This window comes from Amphimedon queenslandica, unplaced genomic scaffold, assembly GCF_000090795.2.
Source record: "Amphimedon queenslandica unplaced genomic scaffold, v1.1 AMPQUscaffold_13476, whole genome shotgun sequence".
In the NCBI taxonomy this organism is placed as follows: Eukaryota; Metazoa; Porifera; class Demospongiae; order Haplosclerida; family Niphatidae; genus Amphimedon; species Amphimedon queenslandica.
Window position 1 is genome coordinate 71429 of NW_003546288.1, and position 10787 is coordinate 82215.

General features: G+C 35.8%; 1 protein-coding gene across 1 annotated transcript; it reads right to left on the reverse strand.

Moving 5' to 3' along the window:
* Positions 1 to 1515: 1515 nt before the first annotated feature.
* Positions 1516 to 2677, reverse strand: LOC109580789 (zinc finger BED domain-containing protein 1-like). Its single transcript, XM_019994328.1, has 3 exons — positions 2504 to 2677; positions 1711 to 2458; positions 1516 to 1652 (listed from the first exon to the last, which is right to left on the reverse strand). The coding sequence occupies exons 1-3, from the start codon at positions 2675 to 2677 to the stop codon at positions 1516 to 1518; spliced, it is 1059 nt and encodes a 352-aa protein (XP_019849887.1).
* Positions 2678 to 10787: the final 8110 nt, after the last annotated feature.

A 10787-nucleotide genomic window follows, 5' to 3' on the forward strand; every position in this document is an offset into this window, starting at 1 on the left:
TGATTTGAGTGTATATTTACTATAAATGTATTATGATTGTCCTTGTATTGTATGTGTGTACATGACTTATGCATTGGATGTTTTATAAATGATATGTATATGAATGTGTTAAGCATTTTATGTATGTACATGTATTGTGTTCCTTTCTATTATGCTTAATGTATGTACAGCAGGGTTGTTGTAATTATTTACAGTCATTAATCATTATGATTACAATTGCTTGATGATAGGCAAAGTAATGATTAAAATTAGAATAAGCTTAAACTATTGAGTAAATCAATCATTAAAATTACAATTACTTTGCATGATTTGTAATTAAATTAGTAATTTAATTAGTTAGCATCGAGTTTATTATACATTTTTTAAAAACGAAGTTTTTTGGAGTCAGACGAGAACGGTCAGGCCTCAATATTGCCACCATGACTGAAAACGCGCTCAATGGGAGCTGACGTTGCAGGAACTCCATGGACTTTTCTAGCAACTTTACTCAAAATTTGATACTTTGCTCCGTTGTTATTCCCAAAATTTAGTGGATTTTCATTATTTGCAAAGTTTTATTTAACTAAAAAATCTTAAACTTCAATGCCGTCTGGTGTAGATTTGTCTCCTGATGCTGATGCAGTATCATTCATAAAGCCAAAGAGCTTCATTTTTTTGGTTGGAAGTTCAGTGGTTTTATTGATATCAGAAACTGAACTAGCTAAATGCGTTTCATCACTCTGGTGTAAGCTCATCTCTGTCCTTATCATAGTTAGCACGTTATTTTTGTCATCCTTTGACTTGCACCAGTTTTGCTTAAATGATGGGTCTAATGCAGCTGAAATGCAATATAGTGGCTCATTCAAAATTTATCCTAAACGATTTTCCAAACTATCAAGAAGGCAATGCATTATTGTGATGTTGCATTTCCTTGTCTTTGCTTTTTTAAATTTTCCTTGATGCCCAAAAAAGAAGGAAGTGCCATACTAATGGTGCAATAGTGCTCTCCTTGTAAAGTATCTGTGGCAATTTCAAAAGGCTCAAAATTAAGAACAAAACTTTGAGAAACAGCCTTCTCATGAGTTGGTAGCATCAGCTCTCTTTTTTCAATTACACCCTCAAAGTCAAGAACTATAACCCTGCGTACCATTTTTAACTGAGAATTCTACCATGCCACCTTGCAATTGACCAATCAGATTGCAGTATCAGAGGTCAATTATTTTTCATATCCTATTTTGTTAAATAATTAATTGATTGGCAGTTTGGTAGTCTACGCTTATGCTCTTATTAGTCCACTTGTCAAGTTTGGTTGATTTTTTACTGGCCTAGCCTGTTAGTTATGTTGTATGTATGTCAACTGTGGTCTTATTATCTGCAGCTGGTAGTTGTTTTTTAAGTGTCATGGTAGAAGTTGGTTATACACCTCGGTATCGGTTTCTATGGTATTTATTAACATCGCAACTACGTCAGTCGGTTAATAGATACCATAGAAACCTCTACCTCGGTGTATAACCTATACTTCCACCTTGTATCATTCTATAAAATGACACCTGCAGCATTTTTTTCTTCAAGCTTCTCCACAGCACTTGTAGATCTCCTAATGTGGCTAACAAGTCTGCTCACTTTTGCTAGGATTGACACAACTTGCTTAGAGCTATCAATACCATCTTTAACTGTCAATTGCAAAGTCTGGGCAAAACATTTAAATTCTGTCTGTATTGCTACACATACCAGGCATAATATTGTCATCATCATTGACTGATACATCTAGTACATCATCATCTAATGTGTGTTCCAGTTCTAGCAGATCTTCATTGTCATTATCATCATCTTGGTTGTCTACATTCAGTTCTTGTGTCAGTTTAAAAGCTTTCACCACATTAGAGCCATTATCTGTGACTGCTTTATAGACTTTTCCTTCAATATCATACTCCTCAAGAAGGCTTTCATATTCCAGATGGATCTTTTCACCAGTGTGGCTGCCTTTAATCTGCTTACAGCAAAGTAGGTAGGACTGCATTATCCATTCATATCTGACAAAATGCACTGTTGCAGCAAAATAGCCATGCATGCGCCTACTTGTCCAAAGGTCCAATGTTACGGAAAAAGTGATGACTGATTCAACTTTCTGAGGAATAAGCTTGTACTGCAGATGTTGTCGGCTAACGATTGTGTACTTTGGATCAAGTAGATGGATCAAATTGCGAAATCCATTTTTTTCAATCACATGAGGCGAAATCAAATCTTGAACGAACATCCTCATAATGGCCACTGTGATGCTTTTCTGACGAGGATGGTTTTTGCCATACCTACCATGATCTGTACTAGTACTAGTAGATGCAGGAGATGGCTTAAAATTAGACAATGATGTTTGAATTGTTGAAGAGCTGCTTGTGCTAGTGTGGCTTATAGCAGGAATGGTGGTTTTACTCTTCTTAGCTTTTTCCATAACAAATTCTTGATAAGCAGATAAGTGGTGCTAAAGTATTGTAAATGTCTTAAACAGTAATGACTGTGGCTTTACTTTTAAATGACTGACAAAATTTGATGGTATTCCTGTCTGGCCTTTAATTTCTTTCTTACAAACCTTACACTTCTCTTTCACTCTTTTTTCATCTTTAGTACAATCTTCATAAAATATGAATATTAACTGGCTAGAGGCTGTTTGAGAATCATGTAAGTAAGAACTCTCTGTCATCTTCAAGCATGTGCTATGAGATTCAGCTGTTTGTGATTATTGATAATCAGTGAAGTGATAAAATGTATGTCTCACTTCCATCACGTCACATGCATGAATACACAATGTGTAAATGTGAGAAGAGACTGTGATCAGATCACTGTTTACTCTTTAAGTTACTTTTTCATAGGCTCCTGGTACATGTACAGTAAATTTACAATGATTACCTATTAAATTACTTGTTGTTTTATTGATTACAAATAGAATTACAATTAGATAGCTTAATCCTTATAATTAAAATTACAATTAGTATTAGTTGATATTTGCTAATGATTGCTAATTTCTAATGATTAAAATTAGAATTGCAACAACCCTCATGTACAGTCTTGTATGCATTGTGTGTATATATACACTGCATGGATAAATTTGTGCTTCTCTTTCTCTTAGTCAGACAAAATCTCGCTCTTTGGAGTGATGATAAGATCATTATAATCATGCTCTTTGGAGTGATGATAAGATCAGTAAAATGTTGCTTTTCAAAGTTATGACAAGATCAATGTAATCACACTCTTTGGAGTATTGATAACATTCATAATAATTATGTATGATAATTATGTGTTGTTTGTGTATATTTGTGTTATGTGTTATTACATACGAAGGTCTAAATGTGCACGTATACAAATCATTATAAATAATAGTTTAATAATTATAGTCAATAATTATGACGCTTGGAATGATATATGTGAGTGATAAGCATATGGTGCATGGTGAAAGCAATCTTAGAAATTTTTTTACACCAATACGCTTGTTTCTGCTACACTACATTTATCTACCTTGAATCAATGCTAAGTTAAATTCATGTCAAGTTTTCAGTTGCATATGGAAGAAAACATCTTCAGTCCTACTGTGGGTACTTGGCATGCTATGAGGTTCAAGGGTTGCTTTTGATGTGTTGCAGCCATGATTGAAAAAATGTTTGTGAAATTAAATTTTTTTGTAGCTATTTTACATTGCATGAATTATAGGAGCATGATGATTGGTCGGCAGTAACTATGACAAAGAATTTGGTATATCAGTTGCACGGAGTTGAAACCATCTTCAACTGCATGACTTAGCTGTTTTAAAGAACCTTGCTGATCTGCTGGATGATTGTGATGATAAATTTAATTTGCTACTCAAGGAATTCATTACACTATGCAAAAATTGACATTTTATATGAAATTATTAATCTTCATTATTCTTTAAATAGTTACATTCATTCTAAGGCTGTAACTTTAATTTTGTGCATGCAAAGTAAGTCGTAACCTTCACATGCACAAGCCACATTGCCAAATATGGACATCTTTTGTTGGTAGAGGCATTAGGTTCCGTTCTTCTATCCCTTCATTAATCATACCCTTATTCATACTGGAAGCAGGCACTGCTGCCTCTATTCAAGACAGAAAAGCAGGCATCCTTCACCTTTCCATCTGGCCATGGATGTAAAATTTATGGCAAAATGGTGTCTATGAAGCTCAATGAAGCCAATGAAACTTTGCTTTAAGTTACGAATGTGGGAAATGCTAGTAAGGTCTCAAGGGAAAAACTCGCTTTCGATTTTTTGTCGAGCCCGTCTTTAACGCCCCAACAATGATCGAACCACTATGGGCTCTTGAACCAGCAATGTCTGCATTATTTCAACCACAGTCTTGTTTATCTTGCTCAGTTACAGGTATTAATGGTGCAGGCTACATGTAGGGTTAAGGTTGATTTTACAAAATGACAACCAAATTTATAATATTCAAATGATTATAACTCTTCTAAGATTGTGCAGGCTTATAATTGGTTTAGATGAGTTCTCCTTCATTGAGCAATTCTCCTGGTACCATAAAATTGTTGTGTGATCAATTCTGGAGAATAGGTTTATACTCAAATCTATTCAGACTTTATCTTTTATAGGCGGCTGCATGGTTGGGCATTGTTGGGCAAAGCCCAACTAAAAATTTTAACCGGAGATAAAAATTTAATTTATGACATCATTTTTAGTCATAAAAAAGGACCATGGCTAGTAAGAGACAGTCTCTCTTGTTTTCCTTTGTCAATAAACCATCCAGGAGGACCAGGACTAGCAACTTACAGGTAAAATAGAGCTTAAAAGATAAGGTAGGGCGACTTTGAGGCATATTTTCATGGTATATCATAAAGTATGCGTGCGTTGAATACACACCAAAATTACGTGGAAACAAGTGGGTGCGGCCAAAATCATATTGCACTTCCTGTGCTATTTTTGCTACACAATGTTACTGCAAACCCTGCCACACCGCCTATGTCATCTTATTTTAACACAAATCTTTAAAGCTAGAAGCCTCTTGTGATGGCTTTCACAATAAATAAATTGAAATTGTATTTTTAAATTTGAGTGTAACTAAAGATGTAGCTGCTAAGTATTAGCCAGTGAAGTTCCTTCAGTCAGCTGCTTCGGAAGTACTGTGTTGCATTCTTCCTGGTGCTACTATATATTGAGTTAAGTGTTATACCATAAATAATATGTAGTAGTAGAGTTTGTGATTATAATCATTTGCATCCTGCGTACTTGGTGTTATGGTACATGTACTTATTCTGGTTCGAATTTAAGAAGTCATTTTGGTTTTGACATTGGTACAAAAAGTAAAAAGAAGAGACAGCAACATAACTGGGAATGAAACTAATAATGCAAAAAGTATCCAAATAGAAAGCAAACAGATTTTATTGATAAGAATAGATCAGCATACTATATAAGTCTGTGTACATGGTCCAAAGGAAAGCAAGAATTGCTTATAAAATTAAGAAAAGATATAAGGTAGCTTACTGAAAGTAGTCTCATGCATTTGACCCTATGCATACATTGCAGAATTTTAAAAATTGGTACAACAAAAACAAGAATAGCAAAACTTAAGACTCAAGTTGCTATTGACCCAGACCATAAAAAAGAAGCCTCTAGCAAGCATAATTGAAATTATCTACAACCAAAGAAAGAAGCCTCTAGAGATCAATGTCAAATGAATCCACAACCAAAGAGAGAATCCTTTTGAGATGAACATTCACAACCAAAGAAAGAAGCCTGTGAAATAGTGAATTCACTGAATTGTGGTATGTAGCTATCTTCATCATATAATGTACCCATCATAGCAATTTTTTAAATAACATTTTCTTTGAAAGAATAAGAGAGAGACAGAGATAGATATACAGTGAAATTATAATAATAAATTTATAATAATTGTGACCATAATTGACAAAAGGTACCTTATGGCGGATAGTGAAATTTGTCTTTCTAGCCTAAGAAATCCAACTTCCTGAGCCCCATTTATCATAAAATTACTCCACAGGATGCAAAAAGTTACGATGAAACTTTTAGAAACAATGATTGTCTAACAAAGCACTCACAGGTTGATATTTTCCATTATAACGATCAATTTTAAAATCCGCCATAAGGGCCCTTTTGTCAATTATGGTCACAATTAAATAAATAATTTCGTTGGTAATTTATTATGTGACCATTGGACAGTGCAACGGATGGTTGATCATGATATTGAGAATGACAATTTGCATTAAATGAAGTTGATAAGTGGACTAAATGGTTTGTTTTGTTTTTCAGTAGTGATTAGAGTAATGCATCTGAATACAGCGTCTGATATTGGGGCCAAGCCTCCATTGGTGGTAAATACAAGTGGTGAAAAGCAGCCGTGTTCAACATTACGAATACGAGCATCATACTTTCTCTTCTTCCAATTTTCTACTTTCTTATAAACTGCTGGTAGAGTGAGGCCTTTATATGATTCAGAGAAGGGATTAAGAACTGTGACGTCAAAGAATGCTCTTTGATGAGATCTCCCCCAGAAACAATCAACTGCAATGTCTGCACGAGCTTCATCACCATCCACAGTAGACTCTGTGATTGATTCTCCTGAGAGTGGTTGTAAAGGAGGCTCATGAGAAACATTGCTACAGACATCTTCAAGTAGGGAGGCAGTAAGATCTCTCAGCTCATTATGTCTTAGTGTGAGTAACCCACCCACAGGACAATGTAGAGCGTGGTCCACTGTGAAGGTTGAGTCACAAACACAGGAAGATGGTAAGTCCTGTAGCTGCCAACCTTATCAGATACAAACAGAATCTCTAAATGAGCCTTTGTGCATATCAAAGCCATGATCAGCCTGTGGTAGTGCTGAAAGCCAAGCTGAAGCACCTCTCTCACAAGCAACATCTATCAGTCTCTTCCTATCAGTATCCAGGCATTCCCTTACATAGGCGGCTGCAGGGGCAGGCAATGATGGCAATGTCCTACTAGAATTTCTTACCGGAAGATGACATCATCATAATTAGCAGTTAATTAATAGTTATTTAGTAGTTATGATATGATTAATTATAATTATAGCTAATTTTAATAATAAAAACTACATTATTTTGCTCCATAAAGTGATAATTAGTGGAGATTAAGCTGCTAACTGCATGGTTTATTCACAGTAAGCTTCATAGGTCCATATCTGTGGCCACTTCAGGAACTCATAATCTACAGTAACCTGCAGCTAGAATAACTGACTCCTCCATGTAGTAGCTTCATTATTAATCATCATAGTCAGTTAGGACTCATTGAACAGCTAAATCACTAAAGCTACTGATACTCTATGTTAATAGAGGTCTTTTAGGTGCTGAATTTTCTCCTTTTGAACATAAGAATGGCAGGGTAACTCTTCATTGAGTAGTTCAGAGCCTTTTTAAACTGGATTTTTCCCCAAAATGCTGAAATGGAAGTCATAACAGGCTTAAACTCAAGAGCAAGGCATGTGGGTGTGGTCAGAGCCACACCATAGATATTAGAGTAAATGAAACTCGAAAAAAAAAAACTTTCATTTACTCTATTATCTATGGCCACACCTACTTTTTTGACCACTCCTACTTTTAGCCACACCTTTGCCCTACTTGCAGTAAAATCCTGCAGCCGCCTATGTTGCCTTACTCGCATTAACTCTTCCTTTGAATCATTTCTTTCTCTTTGTATAGTATCTAATATCTTACACTGGCTTGCACTCACTTCATACGATATATCCTTTCTACCAGCCAACAGTCTTCCAGGGATCTTGTTATCTTACAGGAAGCATTATATTGAGTTTCAGCAAAGACTGATGGAATGATCAGTCCAATCCCACCATGACAAATAGAAAGGGCCAACCAATCCCTCTCCAAATCAATAATGACTTGTTTCCCTGACAGAGCTGGTATAAGCCTCAGACATATCATCTTATCCAGAGCAATCAGATGGTCAGGAGGGACATCACAGGATCTAAGAAAACAAGTCCATCGGCTGAACAGGCCATGAGTTAAGGCAGCATACGCTGCCTGGGGCTGGGACTCAGCAAATGTACACAGAACCTTCAAATCTAATAACCACTTATCAACAGTATCCTTAATAAATCCATCAACAAAAGACTTTAAACAATAGGGGAGCCAAGTAATCGCACACCATCTGTTCTTACCACAATACCAGAACTTTCAAAAACCTTACAAGCTCTCTCATAAGACTCCTTCACTAACGGAACAAATTTGGATGCATTTGGAAAATAACCATAATGCTTGCCTATGGTAGCAATACCATCCCACCACTTCCTTAACTGGTTCAGACTACCTAGATCAGATGCATCGTCAGCATACCAGACCTGATACACTGTTGCTACGTCATCAAGCTCCTCAATCAGTGGGACAGATGCCAAAGCATACATACTCATTGCGAGAGGATCTCCCTGTGTTGTGCCTTCCTTTGAGAGCCAATACACTCACCATTAATAAAATAAAGCGATAGGTGTTAATGAGCAACCTTCCAAATAAAGGGCATAGGTGTAGTATGTTACAAAGCGCCAATCTTCTATTCACAGAATTGAACGCATTCAAGGCATCAATACAAATGAGACCCTCAGTCTCATCATTATCATACAATTCACGAACACTATGTACAATTGACTCACAAGCAGACTTCTGTCCAGCACAGAGCTGTCTAGAACCAGTCACATCAATTACATCTTACCTTAACACACACAATGCTGCCTTCCCAATTAATCTCCTACAAACTTCACCAATTGCAATGCACTGAAAAAAAAACTGTGGTATGTACACCAAAATTAGTGTGCAAAGAATGTCTCCTGGTGCCCACTAATTATTGTGTGGTACACACTCTACCTGAAAAATGTGTGTTGCTCACACTTGAGTGAAGAGCACACTTTTAATGAAATTGAAAGTAAACAAAATGTACACAAAAAACCAAAAGTTAAGGTGAAACAATAGATAACAAATGAGTTACACATGATTTTGATTGCTTAGGAGTAAATTGTAACAAAAATATTTCCAAAAAAGAAAAAAAATGGCAACGTCACGAGGATATTGTATATTAAAAATGAAAAATGCAGCTAATAGTATCATAGGGATCTCCCTTGTAGTTGGAGTAGAGCAAATTATTTTCCTGTCCGTTACCAAGTAGATGAAAGTATCCACAATTAAGACATAAGGGCTGTTAACTTCAATCTTCAAAGCAGCTTCAGAGACATTATCATCAAAGTCAAGACTCTTATTATTTATAAGAATAAAATATCACAGAATTTTGAAAACATGTACTTACTACAGGTAGATATCGTACAAGTGTCTCATGACTTAGTTTTCACCGAGGTTCCGGTAAAATGTAAAGCAAAGTCATAAGAGCAGCAATATTTGCATCTGACAAAAACAATAAAACAAAAATGTAACCTAATATTAGACGTTCTTACCAGATTCATCCAGCGATTGCAGTAATACATGCAGCTTGGAATTACTAAGTGCCTCAACATCATTGGCATGCTTAAATATAGCTTCTGATTTGATACTCCAAGTCTCTGTAGCATTATCAATAAATTCAGCTGGTCTCTGAAGAATTCTACTCATCTCTGTCATCAGCTACACCATAAATAAAAATAGTCACAAACAGTACCATGAATATACTTGAAAAAAGTCTTGAAGGAATGGGTGAGTATCAAAGAGCTCTGCTACACCTGTGTAGCCTTTCACGAGAATATAATTTCAATGCATCGAAAAGGAACGTTCCATCAGGTCATTAACAAAATCAAGATTTGGTTGGCGTTTTTGATATTCAGCTTTCAATCGTTTTTGATGTTGTTTGGAATGAAAAGTTGTCTCCGCCAGGTTGCTCCTTAATTGGAGGAATTGCTGTAGTGATTCCAGGGAGCTTTTGCTGTACTTGCTTTGTGGTACCTGGTTTTGAAGTGTCTCTGGACTTCTTATCTCTTCTGAACTCTTTGAATCGATTCATTAGCTGAGTAACATTGGCACCCTATTTGTGAAATAAAATTAGCGATAATATACATACTATTTCTTACATGAGGAGATCCAGCTCCAGGCGGAGCTTTCAGGAAAGGATTCTTTTACAATAGAGCGAGCAACACAGTTGTAATCCTCACGAGTTGGATACATTTTAAATGAAAGAATTGCTGAAGCAACAGAAGACAAAAAGTCACTTCATGTCTTATTGCTCATTTGCTTTGCTTTAAGAGCCTTCTCTACCTCTGGTCTATAATGTTTTGGCAATGGAAATGGGTCAGGTAGAGGAATCTTGTCATCATCTGTTTTTGTGATCTTCTTTCTTATGCCTGAAGAAACACCAGGTGAGGCAGCTGAAGTGCCATCAATTATTGATGATGTTTCCATAGGTGGTGTTTCTATAGGATGTGTTTCCATATGAGGGGTTACCAAATGAGGTGTGTCAACAATAGGTGGCAAAGATGGAAGAGATTCATCACTGTCATAATCTTGAAGAATCCTCCTTCGTTTTGGTGTCTAATTTACAGGAGAATTGTTAGTCTACAATAAAAAACAATATGCATATAAGATAAACACATTTCAAGGATTCTTAAACTATAGCCTTGAGCAAAGTACAAAAGAGAGATATTGTTAATGTAACACCACATTTTACTATACTGCCTCTGTTTAATTGAAATATCTGTATGTGTAATAATGTAAAAGTCTCTATTGCAAATTTTGTCTTAATCTGAATACCAGTTTTTCAAAATTTTGCATTTTTCATGCATGAAACACCAATTATAAAATCTAACTTATATTTTACAGTGTTTTGGGT